This window comes from Antennarius striatus, chromosome 7 (genome assembly GCF_040054535.1).
Source record: "Antennarius striatus isolate MH-2024 chromosome 7, ASM4005453v1, whole genome shotgun sequence".
In the NCBI taxonomy this organism is placed as follows: Eukaryota; Metazoa; Chordata; class Actinopteri; order Lophiiformes; family Antennariidae; genus Antennarius; species Antennarius striatus.
Window position 1 is genome coordinate 26,065,607 of NC_090782.1, and position 19,640 is coordinate 26,085,246.

General features: G+C 46.8%; 1 protein-coding gene across 1 annotated transcript in view; it reads left to right on the top strand.

Annotated features, from left to right (window-relative positions):
• LOC137599478 (uncharacterized) overlaps nucleotides 1-16,650 on the top strand; it is a 113,130-nt gene extending 96,480 nt beyond the window's left edge. Inside the window, exons 4-10 of the mRNA XM_068320434.1 lie at nucleotides 3,488-3,555; nucleotides 4,929-4,999; nucleotides 14,284-14,475; nucleotides 14,559-14,648; nucleotides 14,734-14,789; nucleotides 14,922-15,088; nucleotides 15,949-16,650. Of these exons, the coding sequence (XP_068176535.1) occupies nucleotides 3,488-3,555; nucleotides 4,929-4,999; nucleotides 14,284-14,475; nucleotides 14,559-14,648; nucleotides 14,734-14,789; nucleotides 14,922-15,088; nucleotides 15,949-16,134 (830 nt within the window). The 3' untranslated portion in view covers nucleotides 16,135-16,650. The remainder of the gene's footprint in view (nucleotides 1-3,487; nucleotides 3,556-4,928; nucleotides 5,000-14,283; nucleotides 14,476-14,558; nucleotides 14,649-14,733; nucleotides 14,790-14,921; nucleotides 15,089-15,948) is intronic.
• The last annotated feature ends 2,990 nt before the right edge of the window (nucleotides 16,651-19,640 follow it).

Consider the following 19,640-nt stretch of genomic DNA (forward strand, 5'->3'; position numbering starts at 1 on the left):
GAAACAGTCGCAAAGCAACGAGAAACAAATGATCCTGGTGTCTTATTAAATAAACTCTGAACAAACTTCATTTCATGCCTTTAATGAATCCGGAGGGGCTTTTTAAAAAGTAAAGATTTCGAATATTCAAGGACACTTAAAAGAAATGCACAAAACCTCCATCAGAAGGAGGAGAGAGATTTTTATGTTTATGCGTCTTGTTTTATTCATGCAGCTGCTAATTGAATTAGCTTCTTTAGAACAGTCAGGCCTCGTCTTCCGCTGGACATCCATCAAACCGCTGAGGGGGGGCGGATGCTGCGGCTCCACACACACCTTCAGCTAATATTTACACGTGGCGCTGGAAGATAAACAGTTGTGTAATCGCTCCATTCAGCAGCTCTAAAGACTCTGGTGTCCATTAACGGAGGTAATTAGTTGTAATTTGCATCATTAAGGACAAAACAATAGTATAATGGTTTATGAATACTCAATCAGAGAATAATTACCTCCGCTTGATCTGCATCTCCAGGCTGGAGGGGGACGAGAGGCGGGGTGGGGGTCTTTGTTGTTCTGATGAGGAGCGACCCCCCTCCCCCACAAACACTCTGACAAACTCCTCTATCTGCCCCCGTGACGCCGCGGCCCGTTTCTGTCCTCATCTGGTTTTATTACGGAGGGAAAACAGGAAAGTAATAATAATAGATAATAATAATAGTAATAAAGTAATAATAATAGATAATAATAATAATAGTAATAAAGTAATAATAATAGATGCTGTTGTGTTGTTTTCAGTTTCACATTGTGTGTGTGTGTGTGTGTGTGTGTGTGTGTGTGTGTGTGTGTGTGTGTGTGTGTGTGTGTGTGTGTGTGTGTGTGTGTGTGTGTGTGTGTGTGTGTGTGTGTGTGTGTGTGTCAACATCTCACATAGTGTTGCTTTAAAGGTGAACATGGATTCCAGAGTGTGATGGTTTGAAAACGCCGCTGTACCGTTGTCATGGAAACACACCTGATGACATCACAGCCCCTCCCTAACACCAGAGCAGAAGCCGATGTCTGACCGTTCCTCGGGCTCCGGTGACGTTCTGGACGCTCAGGACTACAATTTTATTCTGAGGTTCCTATTTTAAAAGGTCACACTGCCACCTACTGGCCCGGCATGCCCAGTACAGCGTGTTCATACCAAACACATTCATACGAAATGTGGACACGTTTAGCAATAATTCAAACTTCATTTCAGCCAGCTTCTCAGATGCAGACTTTGTCCAATATATTTGTAGTTTGATGAATTTCAAACAGGAAATGTTCCATTTTTTCTGTGTAGATTTAAAGTGTTTTACTTTCAGTGACTCGTCCGTCCTTCATTGGCCGGTTTAGTCCTGAAAGAATTCAAAAGCAGTCTGTTGAGATGGAATCTTTCTTTTTAACTTCTGCCACCAGCGACTCATTTTAGGATGATTTCACGTGACAATTCCCATACAAAACATGCATCATGGGAAATGTAGGACCCAACATCAAGAAGTCTCTGGGTGGCAAAAAAAAAAATCCAAATTCCAAAGCTTTTTTTTTTTTTAATTATCTGACAAAACCCAAAGAAGCGGTTTGTTTAGGGAGGAAAAGACGTTCAGACTCAACAACCGCCGGAGGAAACCCGTCTCTGGAGTCTCTGCAGACGCTTGAATCTGTCCTAAATCTAAAAGAAATATTCTCAGTTGGTCTTCCCTTTTTCTTTGGTGTGGTTTCAAAGATTTATGCTAATCTTTCACAGGCTCTTTGTCTTTAACTTGACTAAGTTTTATTATTTCGTATCCGGAGAAATGCTGTTCTATACAGAAGCGAGGTTGACGTTAAATCACTCCTGACGACGGTAGAGTCAAGGAGAAGACCATAAAATCAGGCTGGCTTCTGCGTTCTTGGAGGAAAGTTTTCCAGGAACTGAGGGAAAGCTTTACTTGTGGGCCTCGTTCTGGTTCCACATTCATCTTCCTAAACGAGACACAAACACTCCTCAACCAGCAGGGCGGCGAGCTGCGCTGCTGGGAGGCGTGTAGGGACGGGGCTCCGAACGCCGTGGCACAGGCTCGGTTCACGTGTGATCAGGTTAGCACACGCCTCACGCCTCAGCCGGGGTCAGACGCTCCAGATGTTCTTCACACACTCCAACACACACCGGGACCCAAACACAACCTTTGAGGGGCCCTGAGATGAAGTTTAACAGCTGGCAGCGGTGAATGCCCCCCCATAAGAAGATTACTGAAGGAATTTAGTGGTGCTGTTTCCTGGTTGTGTGTCGAGTTATCGTTCATGTGTGTGAACACGTGTGTAGAGGTGCGTTAGCGTGTCCTCTGCGTGTCAGGAAACGGGTGAGGAGGGTAATCCACTCTCTCTCCAGCTGGAATCAGGGCGAGCAAGAGGGGGCAGATCAACCCCCCAGGGGGGATTACACTGATGAGGAGCTCAGTCCCAGAACAAATACGTTCTAAGAGAAGTTAATTAATAAAGTTTATCATTTATTAAATGTTTTCATTCGTCTCTGCGTCCTCACAGACCAACAGACGTCTGAGCGACGCATCACATCCTGGACGCCAAACCACTGCCTCTGCAGGAAAAGGGGACTTGTGTTTCCTTCTGTTGACTTCCATCATTAATGTGTGTTGGGTCTTTCTCGTAGCCCCTAGAAGACCAACAGGCATAAAACTGGCAGCTAATTAGGACTGGAGTAAATGAGGAGAACACCGGGCGTCGAGCTGAAGCTGTGACATCATCGTCTGACAGCTTCACACTTCCTGTATCCACAGGAAGCTGGAGAACCAGTCCACCAACAGGCGTGTTCCTCTTTTTAGCTTCAGGAATCAGAAAGCATCCACAGCGTGGTTGACTTTTATTTACAAAGCATCATTTGTAGTTTATTCCTGTTATTCCACAGCAAGAGAGGAAATCATTCATATTCTCATGAGGTTGTCAGAGAAAAAAGAGTATTTTTAGGCAGAGAAACATTTTCTTTGTTTGTATCATTAATTTATATGTAAATCTTTTTTCACCGGCATCAGAGCGGGCAGCCTCAAACAAACATTTACCTAAACGCTTTGAGCTCAGCGGGGGCTGTGGGTCTGCTGGTGGGGGTTTATTCCACTGGGGGGGAGCAGTAGCTTTGTTCAAACACGCTGGAGTCTGTGGAAATGGGACGCTGTACGGAGGACCTCTGAACACCAACCCTCAGACTGAGTTGTGCTTTGAGTCTCGTCAGTGTCTGGTCCTGAGCGTCAGGAGGATCTGAAGGACCTCCAGAAACCTGACGGATCTGAACTCATCGTGTTTGTCTGATTCTGAAGTTGGTAAAGACACAAATATTAAGATGAGCAGCATTAAAGCTGTTCTCCACGCCCCCGATGGGCCGGCGCTGAGTCGGTGGTGAACCCCACGCTGACAGGCTGTTGCTGTGAACGTCACCCCCCAGCACCTCCAGTCAGGTTTACACGTGCAAATCCCCCTCCCACCGCTGCTTCAGGACGGCCCGGCGAGCGTCCCATCAAGGACGCGCCAATCAAGACAGGACAGGAGGGACGGGTGGGACAGGTAGGCCCGCGCCGCTGTCAGCCGCGCCGCTGTCAGCCGCACCCCCTCATCCCCCTAGACTTCCAGACAACCAGAACTTTTACGGCAAGAACGTTTACAGCAGATTGTTTACAGCAGAACCTTTACGGCAGAATGTTTACAACAGAATGTTTACAGCAGAACTTTTACGGCCAGAACGTTTTCGGCAGAACCTTTACTACAGAACCTTTACTACAGAACGTTTACAGCAGAACGTGTACAGCAGAACCTTTACGGCAGAACGTTTACAGCAGAATGTTTACAGCAGAACTTTTACAGCAGAAAATTTAAAGCAAAACGTTTACAACAGACGGTTTACAGCAGAACCTTTACAACAGAACCTTTACAGCAGAACCTTTCCAGCAGAAAACTGCGTAAGGCGGCTATGTGCCGAAATCAGTGAGCGCTGAGCGAAGACATTTCCAGCTCCGCGGGCCCCCCAGCACAAGGGGTTACCAGGAAACCGAGCAGCCGCTGTTTTCACTCATTTTCAGTTTTAGCTTCTCTCCGGCCCAGGACTGAGATGAGTCCGAGCTCCACATCGGAGTCCAGCCTCCTGACGGAGTCTGAAGCCGCTGCTGGTTCTGACCCCCCCGACCAATGAGCTCATCGTTAACTACAGCCAATGGTTTGGAGGATGGCTTCCTCGTACCGGCAGCGTGTTTGGGGAGGGTTCTCCATCATGCCCCCAGCTCTCTGTCCCCCTCCCTCGTTTTGTCCTCTAACATGAGAAAGGTGTGGGGGGGGGGGGCTCTCACTGAATGTGATGCAAGCCACACAACGAATGAAATTCTGCATGAGGACAGCCCCCCCTCTGATGTGAAGACCCCAACGTTTTGATGTCCGATCACCTGGAAGTGGATTCAAGCTGGTTTGAACTCCTGAGGACAGCTTCTGACCAGCGGCTGGAAAACCAGACGCGACACACCTGAAGGTCTCACTGTCCCCTCTGTGAAGCGCAGTGCCCCCCCCCCAATCATTGGTGTCCAGCTCCACTACTAACAACCACCTCAGTGTTAAATGATCTAGTATTAACTATGTATTTTCCACACAGGAGGAACCATCAGGTTTGCCTTCATGTACATTGAAAACCGACGCAGAACGGTTAGCATTGTTAGCATTGTTAGCATTGTTAGCTCTTAAACGATGGATCAACTCTGACAAACTTTTATAGAAACCAGTAGTCAACCGTACAGGTCAGTTAGGGTCACACACACACACACACACACACACACACACACACACACACACACACACACACACACACACACACACACACACACACACGTCAGTTCTCCAGCCCGTCAGGCGGACAGCTGTCACACCCCGTTGAGCTTTGCGTCTCCGGACGTCAGCCTCCGTATGTCGACCTGAAGCAGTCTTCCTCCGGTCGCCACTGGCGACGGCTGACTGGCTGGATGGCGAGGTCAGAGCTGAGCTGCAGGCTGGAGGACATCAGGATGAGGAGAAACCTTCAAGGACAGACAGAAGACAGGAAACGCTGCCTTGAAGATGAATTTAAAAAAGGAAGTGGGGTACAGGAGGAAGGTCACAGGTCTTCACTCCGTTTGTCTTCCTGCTGCTCCTGGACATGTCCAAGCAATCAGCATCAAGGGCTTAGAGAACAGCCTTTGTGGTTATCTCCTCCCCTCAGGTAGCGTGGATGGTTCTTCACGCTGGTGCAGATGGTCGCTCATCCCTTCTACTGGTGCTCGTCTCACATTCTGATTGGTCCTCTGCCGCGACACCGACCCGTTTCCCTCCTGGATCATCACTTCTTCATCTCGTCTGGGAATCAGAAAACTAATGCCAGGAGGATGAGCGACAAATCTGTAGCAGCTCACACACACACACACACACACACACACACACACACACGACATAAATGTGACCCACAGTCATAATTCCAGAATCTGGATTAGCACAGACCAGGTCTGGTCTGTACAGGATGACATCACCTCATTTGAAACCAAGATTTAATTCCATGTGTTTGTTTTATTGTGAGCCGCTAACAGCAGTAAAAACATGTTAAATGCTGCCAAGCGTGTAGATCATGTTAAATTAAACACGGAGGGCAGAGGATGAATCTCTGCTGAGGGAACGCCGTGACCAGCGGGAGACAAACAGGCTGCAAGCGTTGCCGCCTGTTTCTGTATAATCACTGTCACAGAAACACAACCTTTGATCCACTGAACTGACAGAGGATCAAACGCGTGTGGTCACGTGACGCTGCTCCTGTTGATGATGTCACGGCGTGGGCGGAGTCGCTCCACCTTCATCCGATCCGTTGGAGATATATTTGAGGAGGACGACTCCGGCGCAGGTCAGAGGGCGATCCCCGCCAGCTCTGATTGGCTGATGGCTCCTCACCTGCCCGCCTCTATTTCACCGTGACTGACGTGTCAGACCTTCTTTCTCTCCCCCCTCTGAATCCAGCTGATGTGTGATATGTCAGCCTGTTGTCTCCAGGAGATAAATTCTGTCTTGCCCCCCCCTGAACACGGTGTCGCTGGTGACAAATGGGTGAACAGTGGTGAATATGAATAGTGGTCGCGTGGCGGTTTCAATCTGACGCGTTGGTATTACTTCTACATGTGGAGCGTGTTTTAAAGACGTGACTCTGGAGTGATGGAACGCTCAGACGCGGGGGGGTCGGGGGTTGATTCATGCACGGGAACAAACGGCCTCTGGACAATATTTTGTTTCTTGTCAATGACTGCCGGAGCGCCGGCTGTGATTTATGTAAAGCAATTTGTGTGAATAACAAGCGGCTCGACGTCGGCTGTTTGTTTGCTCCCGGTAGACGTGTTAAGGGTTTCACACCTGCGTTAGCATCGCAGCTACACGGATGTGACGGTAATGAGTGTGTGAGAGCAGATAGCGGTGATGGAGCCACGTAGCTCCAGCCGTGTACGTTCCTGGAGCGCGGCTTCGGTTTGAAGTCTGGAGGCGCCTGAAGATCCGCCGTGAAACCGGCAGTCGGTGGCGTCTCCTCTTTGTTCACCGCGTCTTTGAGCGAATCAGGGATACGCTGAAGAAAAGCTAGTGCGAGTGGAAGATAACAGATGGCTTAACCTTTAGCCGAGGCTCGTTCCTCTTATGATTCCCTCCTATAATACCCACAATCCTCAGGCAGATCCGGGGCCTCGTTCGTAAGGCTGGATCTGTGGAGACACGCTGGAGGCGAGAACGTGACTCTGCTGTGACGGAAATATTGGTGAAGCTGCAGCTGGATGGAGACGATTTCACTTCATCCTGTTCAGCTACACTGGATGGTGTCTTTTCACCAACAGATTATTGATCTGGACTCTATGAATTTTCTGCAGTCAGCTGGATAGGAAGGAAGTACAAGTCGTGGAATCTTGGGTGAACTTTTGACTTTGGTGAAAACAAATAATCAGAATGAGCATTGCTGTTGGTGTGAGAGGAAGAGTGTGTGTCTTCCTTCAGATGAGCAGCACGCATGAAGCTTCAGAGAACATTAGACGGAACTGCCAAACGTCCCAGCGGATTGCCGTCATCATCCCACGCTGACCTGACATCTTCTGCTTCTGTTCCCACACACGTCTGTTCAGAGCACTTGATTTGTTGGGTGGATTAATCCTTTTCCATAAAATACCATCTCAAATCTTCCCATTCTGCTGGTATCAAATCGCTCATGTCATTTACATTCCTCCATTTCTTTTCTGAATAAATGGATCCTTTGTTAGTTAGAACACATGTCCACCCCGTCCTGAGCGGCGCTGCTTCTCCTGCAGACACACAGTCCTGGAACTTAAACATATGTACATGTACTTTACGACATATCTGTATGCATTCATTCTTACTTATACCACTGGAGGTTTAAGGACACTGTCTGTGCACACTTTAATAATATAAATACATTCAAACACAATCTGAATATGAGCAGTACCTCATGTCCACCACAGGAGGGCGATGACAACTCACGGGCAGTGAGCCGACTACACTGCCCCTCTGAACTCCGGTGTGACGCTGCTGTCCACCTGTTTCAGACGTTCACTTCGCCCTTCATTTGTGAACGCGTGAACATCGATTGGGGGTCGGAGACACAGATGGAAAACCAAAGTTTGATTCCTAAACGCATGAACGTGTGCGTTAGCGGTCCGTTTGCTCTTCGCGGTAGAATTGGCAGACATCACATCAGGTGTTTCAGGTGGACTGGACGTCTCTGGATCAATCCTCAGCCTGTAGGATTTAGAACAACTGAATATTTGTTGCAGCTCGGCGGCGTCTCACTGGGTTAAATAAGAGAGGATTACGGCGGAACGCCTCGTTGACCTGGGTTAAATGTTAGAAATGACCCCGTCGGGGTTTACCAGGGCTTGGTTTTCCTCTTTGCAGCGGAGCAGCTGGTGTTTGAGGACTTCTTGAAGACAGAACAGCGAGGAGAAAATGACCCCCCATACAGAAACGGCTGCTGGGAGGAGGATCTATGCAGTTTGTCCACATGGATGAACCCACACAGGTTGGCTTTTATCAAGTTGGCTGAGAAGAAACTTCAAATCAACCTCGATCGGTCACGGGCACTGTTTGAATTCCTCCGTCTTCACCGTGACATTCAGTGTTTCCAGGTCATCTTCTCTTCTTCTACTGCTCAGCGCCTCCCTGTGTTCTTCATTATTTTACCTCATGCTTCAAAATGCATAATAATGTAAAATATTTCTCCAAAGGAAGAACTCATGAAATAAAAACTGCTGTTTTCCCCAAACACAGATCAACATTGACTTTGTGACGAGAGGAGATATCAGTGAAAATATCTCTGAGCCGGGACCAAATTGCTTCGACAGGGCGCAGATGGAAAACGACTGCTATCCACCAGTTCTGAAATCAGATATCTACTCGGCTCCGCTGGAACGGCAATGAAAGCCACATGAGGGGGGCACGCGCTTCTGCACTTCATTCACGTCTGCGTACCATCCAGAGGTGAGAAGAATCAGAAAAGGCTCTTCAATCAGGAGAGAATGAAGGTGTGGAGCTCCGGCTCCGGTGGATGTCCCTCAACATACAGCATAAATAACACGTCAGGCAGCTAACATGTCACGTGTGTCATTACGGTTAAAGGCTGGCAGAGCCTCGCTAGAAGGGTTCTAGATGCAAATGTTTAGAATAAAATGTGTAGAATTTGACACAAATATTACAAATCTGTTACATTAAATTCATAACACTAATGATGGGATAGTTCAGGTTTTAGCAGCTTTGATTTGCCAAAGCAAAAAAAAAATTTTTTTAAATTAAATGCATAGAAAGGTCTTGCAAATATGAATAATTATTCGTTTTAGGACGTGTGGGGGGAGCGGGGGGCGTTAATGTCTAAAGCTTTTGAGAACTGCTCAGGGACCTGATATGAAGGTTATGGGACACCTGTGTCCCTGTGGGACACCTGTGTCCCTGTGGGACACCTGTGTCCCTGTGGGACACCGGTGTCTCTATACCATCATCGTTTTGGTGTTTATTTGAAGATTATTTTTCTGGATGCAGTCAGAAACCCATTCCCTGTAAATTGTGTGTGTGTGTGTGTGTGTGTGTGTGTGTGTGTGTGTGTGTGTGTGTGTGTGTGTGTGTGTGTGTGTGTGTGTGTGTGTGTGTGTGTGTGATTATGATCATTAATGTAAATTAATGTTGGTTGTAAATAAAGTGTGTGTCCATGCATGTACACATACTGTACATGTAAACACATGAAAGTGTGTGTCTGCCTTCAGTTCAGGTGTATGACCTTCTGACTAGAATCAGGTCAGGGTTCATAATATCAGGGTTTATAGGGTCAGGGTTCATAAGGTCAGGGTTCATAGGGTCAGGGTTCATAGGGTCAGGGTTCATAAGATCGGGGTTTATAGGGTCAGGGTTCATAGAGTCAGGGTTCATAGGGTCAGGGTTCATAAGATCAGGGCTCATAAGGTCAGGGTTCATAAGATCAGGGCTCATAAGGTCAGGGTTCATAAGGTCAGGGTTCATAGGGTCAGGGTTCATAAGATCAGGGCTCATAAGGTCAGGGTTCATAAGGTCAGGGTTCATAGGGTCAGGGTTGAGGGGTTTTTGAGTGATCAGTCTGTTATAAATTCTCAGACCGATCAAAAGCAGGTTTGTTCTCTCCTCATGCTGGAGGAAACAGGTTTTTTTTAATTCATGTTTTCTTATACGTTAGAAGCCAGATTGGCTCGTCGCCTACTGATGCATGGGTTGCTATGGAAACAGTGTTGACTGGTGACTGCGTGACAACACGTGACAAACTGCTGTTCTTGGGCTGTGATGAACTTCTGCTCTTCTGGCTTTGCCCCCCCCCATAGAGTGGCTCTGATCCGATCTGAAGCCAGATTTCATTCCAGACTTCCGTAACTCAATGGGGATCAGACAACAATCAGATGTGTGGTGGGGGGCGGAGCGAACTCCTGCCGCCGCCAGGACGCATGGACCACATCTCCACGGTAACCATCTGCCACTGGTGTGTGCTCGAGGAACATGATGGAAGTGGTCAACTGAGGTCACCTGGTGGTCAGGAGGGGAATAACAGGGCCTCCTGAAACCCATGGGATGAAGTTGTACTGAGGATAAAGCTGTTTGGTCTGCAGAAAACCAGGATGCCCCCCCAGATGAAGAACGGGGTAAAAAGAGGTGAACCTGCAGTTTGACAGTGCAGCGATATGAACTCAATACGTGTGTCAGCGGAGCTGTGATGACGTCGTTGGTTTGATTTATTTTTACTTTAAACACGTTACAGAAGTTTAACCTGATGATGGATTTAATCAGTTTCATTTATTCTGGATGGTTTCTGAGGATAAACAAAATAAAAATGAGATGAGCCGTCGTGTGTGTGACGTCGTGTGTGTGACGTGTGTGTGACGTCGTGTGTGTGACGTCGTGTGTGTGACGTGTGTGTGACGTCGTGTGTGTGACATCGTGTGTGTGACGTGTGTGTGTGTGACGTGTGTGTGTGACGTCGTGTGTGTGACGTCGTGTGTGTGACGTGTGTGTGTGTGACGTCGTGTGTCTGACGTCGTGTGTGTGACGTGTGTGTGTGTGACGTGTGTGTGACGTCGTGTGTCTGACGTCGTGTGTGTGACATCGTGTGTGACGTCGTGTGTGTGACGTGTGTGTGTGTGACGTGTGTGTGCGACGTCGTGTGTGTGACGTCGTGTGTGACGCCGTGTGTGACGTCGTGTGTCTGACGTCGTGTGTGTGACATCGTGTGTGACGTCGTGTGTGTGACGTGTGTGTGTGTGACGTGTGTGTGCGACGTCGTGTGTGTGACGTCGTGTGTGACGCCGTGTGTGACGTCGTGTGTGTGACGTCGTGTGTGTGACGAGTGTGTGTGACGTCGTGTGTGTGACGAGTCTGTGTGACGTGTGTGTGTGACGTGTTGCAGGTTGTGGTCGTTCCACTGACGTGTCTACGCTGCAGAGAAAGGAAACACTGCAGGGAAAACCGACGTGTGTAATGGTTCTGACAGCCAGTGGTTGTCGGTTCTTCTCGGTTCTGCTCCTCAGACGGTGGATCTTCCTCTTTTATCTGTTTCGTTTAAATTAAATCCTTTCAGCTGAGGGTCAGTGCTCAGGTTTCACCACCAGAGGGAGACAAACACACGATGGCCGGATTCAATCAAACCACCCAAAACTGAACATATCAAAAGCTGAAGTTTGTGTGTTTACTGAAACACAAACCCTCTGCCTCATTTACTTTATTTCACTTACACTGCACTGAAATCATTATAAAAGATCAATCAATGCATTGATCCGGGTCATGACAGGACGATCCGGATCACGACAGTCACGTCATGACGGCGTGTTAGGGGTTAACTGTCCTTACCGGAGCACAGGAATAACACGACACCAATCATGTCATTGACACGTGAACAGGACAGAATGTTTTGTGTGCGTCAGACACTAAACATGATGAGGCTTCACCTGAAGAACAACCTGGTTCCTGAGGGCGGGGCTGGGTTCAGGTTAACGATCTGACATAAGAGCTGCTGCTCTGATGAAATCACGCTGATTGTATCACGAACATAGTGGAGCTGGTTTTCCTACATTCACGTTCCACAGATACTTCCTGTCGTTCAGTCAAGCCCTACCTGATGAAACTTGGCTAGCTTTCCATCGTTATGTAACGTTAATGTCACAACATCCTACCGCTGAAGCATCCTGATCAACGTAGGACATCGATCAATGTAGGATGGCCCTTAGGACCTGGTGTCAGACTGTTGTTACTATTATCCACTAGTGTCAAATCAGAACTGGGACATGTGTGTTTTTTGCTGCTACCCCCCCCCAGCCCGTCACACACACTCCGTGCTGCATCACTTTAACACAGCTGTTGTCACCATCTGGTCACATCCAGCCAACAGCAGAGCAACACATTTTAAATCCGACCCTCTCCACATGCTGATCTCCAGATTCACCAACATGTTCATTCATCATCCAGGATCATCAGCCACCACCACCACCTCAGGACTCCCCACAGTCTCTGAAGACTAACGATCACATTTAATGATCACATTTAATGATCACATTTAATGATCACATTTAATGATCACATGTAATGATCAAGTTTAATGATCACATGTAATGATCACATTTAATGATCACATTTAATGATCACGTTTAATGATCACATGTAATGATCACATTTAATGATCACATTTAATGATCACATTTAATGATCACATTTAATGATCACGTCAGGCTGCTGACTTCAGCACGTTCGCCTTGATTGAAACAACATGTTCTCATTTAGAGTGACCATTTCAGCTCTCACCACATCGTTACTGTGACATTATGTGTGTGTGTGTGTGTGTGTGTGTGCGCGCGCCTCCTGAACAGCGTACACACACCTGTGAGGGTAACACCTCCAGTGACACCACGTTGAAACACACAGGTGTCACTGGAGGTGAAGTGAAGCCCCTCAGGAGCTCTCATGTGTTTTCATTACTTCTCACTGAACTGTTGGAGGTTGTTCGTCTCAACAGCTGGTCTCCTGTCCCTCTGCCATCCGGCGCTGGAGGTGGAGAGTGGAATTCTGGTCCCTCAGCATTGAAAACAGCCACCTGCCCCAGCTTAATACAACACCAGAACCGCTCAGGTGGTCCACAACTGGTGAGCTGTGGGCCAGAACTAGTGAGCTGTGGGCCAGAACCGGTGAGCTGTGGGCCAGAACCAGTGAGCTGTGGGCCAGAACCAGTGAGCTGTGGGCCAGAACTAGTGAGCTGTGGGCCAGAACCGGTGAGCTGTGGGCCAGAACTGGGTTATGCTGCTCCACGAAGCCAAGTGGAGATGCATTTAGTTTGGTTCAAGTAAGAAGCGACTGAATAAGGTGCTGGTAACATGGTGTTAAAGAACACTACCGTGTCTCACCGACCCATCACCACGCTGCTGCCGAGCCTCAGTCACCCAATATATTTGCATTTGTTTAATTTTCTCAGGGTCTTCGTGCTGTTTAACCATGCATGAGATTTGACGGGCGTCACATGTTGGGGACTTCCTATATTTACACGTGCATCTACCACAGCTTTAGCTTCCTTGTGTGGAAAGTTTGAAACAAACTTCAGTTTTAACCACAAACAAACTTTCAAAGCCAGCAAGAGTCCCGAGGAGATCCTGAAGAAAACCACGACACCAGCCCCCACCAGCCGAGAACAGCTGTAACATTCACAGGTTCAATGCAGGAAACAGAATGGGTCACCTGATCAGGTTCAGTAGATACAGAAACTCCTCAGGTCACCTGTTCTTATTAACCCATTAACCCATCATCTGAAGAGCTGAAGTATCTTCTGCAGATCAGGGAAACCAAACCTTTTGTTTAATCTCCTGCTGATGGAAACATCAGCAGTGAATTTTTGGTCCAGGCAACATTTCTGGAACTTCACAGCAAAGCAAACTGGACACTCTGATGACAGTGGAGACGTGGGTAATAACACAAGTCTCCAGAAGCCCCAAAGCCATAGTTTGAATTTCTTTAAAAAAAGGAGCACATTACAGGTTTTAGAAAATATTCCCTGACATGGAGAAGTGACCAGGAGAACTCAGACATATGTAGCTCCTGCTGCACATTTAAAACTCATTAACTTTTTGTTTTGTTTTGTCCCAACATCTAATCACAGAAAACAGCGACAGAGTACTTTCCTCTTGAAGCGAGTTTCCGTTTTCCCTTCAGCAACTCTAACTTCTCTTGTTTCACCTCTATTTAATGTCCTGTCATGCTTGAACTTTAATTGATCCCTCCTTTCTTTATACTTTTAAAAAATTTTAAATAGTTTTATGGAAAAACAATTTCAAACAGAGCCGTGGGTCTGTTCTTTTTGGGGTTTTTTGTAATTCAGCCAATCAAACAGCTCAAAACAAACAGACTTGCGGCCTGATAGGCAAACTATTCCACTGGGGCTGATTTAGCTCATTTAATCCACAGCAAACATGTTTTGTTTCAAAATGTTCGTCACGTTGCCGCTGGCGACGTTTTATTAGCAGCACGTTCTCGGGTTCCTCTGCACCTGGAGCGCCCTGAATCATCCCGCCATCCCGTCCTGCCCGTGGGTCTACACGACAGAGGAGTGTTCTTCCATTTGGATTTCACCGCTGTGAGTCAAAGACAACAGCGGTCCAGAGTAGCTGCTGGCGGCCTGCTGATGCAGAAGGTATTTACATGCCTGTACCAGCAGGCCCTGAACGTCACAGGTATTACACCTGCCCTGTCACGTTAAAGGTGTGTGCAGGAGGGAGTGCCTCCTCAGACAACCTGGGAGAACCACAGAGAACCAGGAGAACAGAGGAGAACCAGTGATAACCAGGAGAACCACAGAGAACCAGGAGAACCAGGGATGGTAAATCGTTTATTCTCAAGGAGTCGACTCTCTGACATTAAGGATCTGGTGCAACATGTGAAGCAGTCTAGAAGGTAAGCAGGACGAGTCCAGATGAAGGTGAACACACAGTATGTTGTATTTTTATAGAGATAAACGGCCTCTGTTTGTTTTCCAGGCTTCTGAATCTGAAGAGGCGTAAAAAGAACCTCCAAGGCCTCATGGCACAGACAGAAAGGGTTAACACCCATCCTTCAAAAGTCAGGAGGTACGTGCTGCACTGTGTTGGTGATCTCCATCTCACAGCTGTCAGATCTTCCGAGATGTAATATTAAAGTCATGTTTTAATACAGTGGGAAGAATGAAGACAAACTCCAGCCGACACTGGAAAAGCTGCTGAAGGATAAAAGTAAGAAATGCTAAGAACACCTAATAATAACAGCCCAAAGTAAATCACAATCACAGCTGCAGAAAGTCATGTTCTAAGTTTGTTTGATGGTTCTGAGGACATCCAACCCACTGTGTTTCCATCTCCTCCAAGAACATTTAGCGGCTTTCCACACCTTCCTGCGGTCTGAATTCAGCGAGGAAAACATGGATTTCTGGCTGGCGTGTGAAGACTTTAAGGCCAGCGCCTCGTCGGACGATCTTCACCAGAAAGCTGAGAAGATCTACCGCGAGTTCATCCAGCCTGTGGCCCCCAGAGAGGTCAGTGTCCAGTTAATGGTCACCAGAGGACGATCGGTCATTCTTCGTTCCTTAACTGTGACAAACACATAGCAGGACACGGAGGGAGAAGCTTTCCTCAATGGTTTAATGGAAAAACCAAAAAGTCAAAACACAGCAAGGCTCAAACAAGACATAAACGGGGGTACGAAGCAGTCTGGGAGGGAACCAGAAGAGAGTCAGGCTTAAGAAGCCTCAGGCTAATCAGCCTGATCAGGTCCAGGTGTTGAGATGAGGGACAGGTGTGGAGACGAGACTCCGCCCAGAGGTTCGGCCCCTCCTCCTGCCACACCCCCACACAGCAGAGCAGCAACACCAAACCGAGACACTGCGTGACCCCCAGTTGTCTTTGAAACACAAGCGTTGTGGAGTTTTCTGTGGAAATGAGGGCCGTGAGTCATCAAACAGGAAGTGATGTCACAGCTAGTGTGTCACAGCTGAAGAACCCGACAGAAACATGACTGAACATACCAATGAGCATGGTGGTGGTTTGTGTTCCATCTGCCCCCCCATTCAGCCCAGACACTAAGAGGCCGGTCGTTGGGAAAGTTATTAATTATTATGAAAGCAAAACCAACCTTCATGATTTTATTATGTGTCAGCAAATCAGATCCAGATTCAAGAAAGTAAGGAGGGCACAAACAACCTCCTAAAGACTAGCGTCACTTCAGTTCCTTTTACTGCCCTCCTTAAAAAGCATCTCTGCAGACTGCTGACAAAATCTAAATGTAGCTTAAAGTCAGCATCATCCTCATCAGATGCCTGAAACAAGGAACTGTGGGTAATCTGACGGATTTGATGCGATGGCCTGACAGCTGCCTCTCTTCTCCTTTCTGCCCCAGATCAACGTGGACCATCACATCAGGGAGAAGATCAGGGCGTGTTTGGGGAACCCCGGGATCTCCTGCTTCGACGAGGCCCAGAAACACGTTTATCTCCTGATGGAAAGAGACTCCTGCCCCAGGTTCCTGCAGTCAGAAGCCTACCTGAGCCTGCAGCACAAATCCAGAACCCTGTGGTACATTTAGCTCAGGACCGAGGTCTGGACAACATTGGACTGAATTTCACGCTGTACTTGATAATGTGTTGTGCTAATGTAGATGTAAGGGTGAAGTCATGTGAGTTCCAAAGGGTATCTGCGGTAAGTGGTGGTTCACGTTTACCACAGGATGGTAGGAGTTGGTGTTCTGGATGCTTGTTTACTTGATAATGTTGGTTTGAGGACAGGAAATGTCACATTTTTAAATTTCTCCACACGGGAAGATGACATCACGTCCCCACCTTGACACACATATTACCTTTCAAATTGGCTCAGACTGTCAAACTTTAGACTCAGATTTGAAGAACTGAGGTGATTCTGTAGCACACCCTTGCTTGCTTTGTGGGATCCATTACTGTGTTATATTGTGTAAACCGAAGGTACCAGAAAATAATTGTTGGATGTTCTGTATGTGTTCACTGAAAGTCTGAAGGTTCCATGTAGAGAAAGAAACAGGAGATGATGATTGTTTTCATTAATGAGCAATAAAACCTACTTAATTCTTGTCCAAGACTGGATCCATTCCTGCAGAAGATTGTAATAGTTCCTATTTTTAATGTTCTATTTCCATATCATCAGAATCTTGGGACAGGTTTATATTTATCTCACTGTCTAGCTGGAGGCTTGAAGATGGGCATGAGTCAAAAAAAAAAAAAAAAACACTAAAAAAGCAGTTTCCACAGCTCACCCAGCAAGGAGATTCTGTTTTTGGTCACATGTCTAGTATATCCTCTAATGAGGTGCAGCGCTGACTCCACACAGCAGCTGAAGGGTTTACCAAAGTGGAAAAAAGTAACCCGGCGGTAACCCTTGATCCCGCTCCGTGCTGTAAATGGCCTTATTCCACACAAATGTGCCTTAAAAAGGAGCTCTGAGGCGGCTAAGAATAACCCAGGGGCTTAAAGGACAACACCGGAGTCATCAGGCAACCTGATGCGGAACAGATCAGCCCAACGCGCTGCCTTGTTAGGGGAATAATCTCATCACCCGGAGACAATGATGTCAGAGATGATCAAGGGCTTGACTTCAAGGAAGGGATCCACTTTGAGGGAAAGTTGTCATAACTTCTCTGTGAAGAACAGTCTTCAGATTTGATTCCAGGTAAAGATCCACGTCTAATCAGTACCTTTTCTTCACAGCAGTAGAGCTGACACAAGAAATGTAGAGTAAGTTTTAATTGAATTAATGACCATTTATTTTCACTTTGTGCCCAGGTTTTAGTGTGAGGCAGATTGTGAGAGTAAGTACAACACAAGTATTCAAATGATTACTGAATCTAATATGTCAAGGAGACAAAAGGAAACAGATGCAGGAGGTAATCCCACATGGATAATCTCAGACTTTTCTGAATGTAACATCGTCTTCATCAGTGAATGCACTTTATTTATATGTTATGACAAAGGGAGGAGATTCTACCAATCATCTTAGCATTTCCATCAAATGTATTTGTTGCTCTAGACAGAATCCATTTGTGGGTCTCAGAATAAACGCCTCACTGGCTTTAACACTACGGAGCACCACCGTTAGCACGATGTGAAATGTCACGAACTGGTGTTCTTGATAAATGACAAAGGTCTCCTCTCCAGCCTCACATGGAAAACTCTTCTTCGCACAATCTGTCACTGTTTTCTCACAGGCCTGAATGGTAACCATGGCAGCAAAAAAAGGAAGTGAGTACGGTTGAGGACACATTGTTTTTCAAGACTGTCACACTTGGGGAACTTTGCCATCAGTTCTGGATGCTACTGGCTAACAGCATTGCGTGGTGTATTCCATTAGGTCCTCCATACAGTAAATGAAATACGAACAGGCAGCCGCGGTTCTCAGTGGTGGTGACTCCAGCTGAAGCCCCGGGACTCAGAACCATGTATGGAGAGGAGGGAGCGCAGCATCAGAGAGGCCGAGCCATGGGGCAGATGGGAGCAAAATGGCCTGGGGCATCAGACGTGAGCAGGGGTGGCAGTGCAATCAGTCCATGGACTAGTTTCCTAAAACTCCTCGACTACTTGAGCTGAGATCAAATCTGCACCTGGTCTTAACTTAATGGGCTGGGAACAGAGTATTGTGTCTAGATACCGCTATAATCACGTGTTGGAGGTAACACCTAGCATGAACACTGACCTAGAAACTGTCTCTGTGACGCTACACAGAAAATCCCCCCGTGTTAAGATTGAACCCCTTCAATCAGGAAACATTAAATCGTTTTAAAACGACAACCTGCATCTAGACTGTCACCTTATTTAAAGATTTCTTTTAGTAAAGGTATGTTGATGCTTTGACAGTTAATGTGACCTCCTCAGATTCAGCGATTTCTTGCATTTTGTTTAAAATATGTGTCCAACCTCTGTTGCAACAACATTTCCTGTAGTTACACAACAGACAGCACAAACCTGGCCTCTCCACCCGGGTTTGGACTGAGCCTATATATTCCCACAGTTTGCACTTCATGTCCAGTCTTCTGACGCAGCCTCTACTGCAATGCCAGACAAAATATTTTAAGTGCAGCAATAATTTGAAAAACACTCAAAAAAATAAAATATAAATTGTCAAGAGTTAGAGCTACTAATGCTAATTTTAAGTAGCTGCTTGCCAAGAAACTATCCAGCACACGGCAAGTTCTTACACCAACACTTGATTTGTGGCCAATGCCGCTAATTTCTTTTCACTCCTATCTGCTCCGAGGTCCTTCCACATCTAACAGGCTCAAATGCAAAAGCCTGCAGTCCATCAAATGGGTATGAGAAAGCTCCGACACTGGCTTTGGGCTACATGTTCATTCTGCTGTAGCTTCTCAGCTTCTCAGCTACACCATTGGTTCTACTTGAGGTGTGTTAGCTTTTCAGGAGTACCAGTGTAAGGGTATGGAGGTCGTATTTCCCCCACAAATAGATTTGAGGTTCTTCATGGACTCTTTCTTTACAACAGACAGAACCTTTCAGCCTCAGACACACCATCATGCACCCTAAAGTCCCTGGAACTCATTCCAGGGTCAAGGGTCATTCTAATGTTTAAGGTAAAGACTGTGGAACAAACCTCCAGAAGAACATCGACCAGTCATCGCCAAACCTGTCCTGTTATTCCTGAACTTTCTGCCTTCTTTGGGAAGAACCTCGTGGCGTCATTTTAAATGTTCTATGAATAAAGATCACAAGTATATTATTATAATCACACGTACTTCAAGTATTCCTCTACCTCCCTTGAGGCGTCAATAGAAAACTCTTTCCCTCAGAGGATGTGAGGGTTGAGAAAGATCCTTCATACTGATGGGTTTCCAAGACTTTGAGTGTTGCAGTGTAAATTCAAAAACATTTCAAAAGGACGTTATGATAAAGCAGATGTGGTGGATTTGGTGGACCTGGTAGATCTGGTGGATCACGAGACGTTTGAATGAAAACAGCGTCCAGACTTTCACAGTTTGCCCATGAAGGAAATGTGGTTCTGACACTTTTCTATGTTCTCGTTTCCTGGCTGTGTCACAATCAGTTTGCTCTTTCC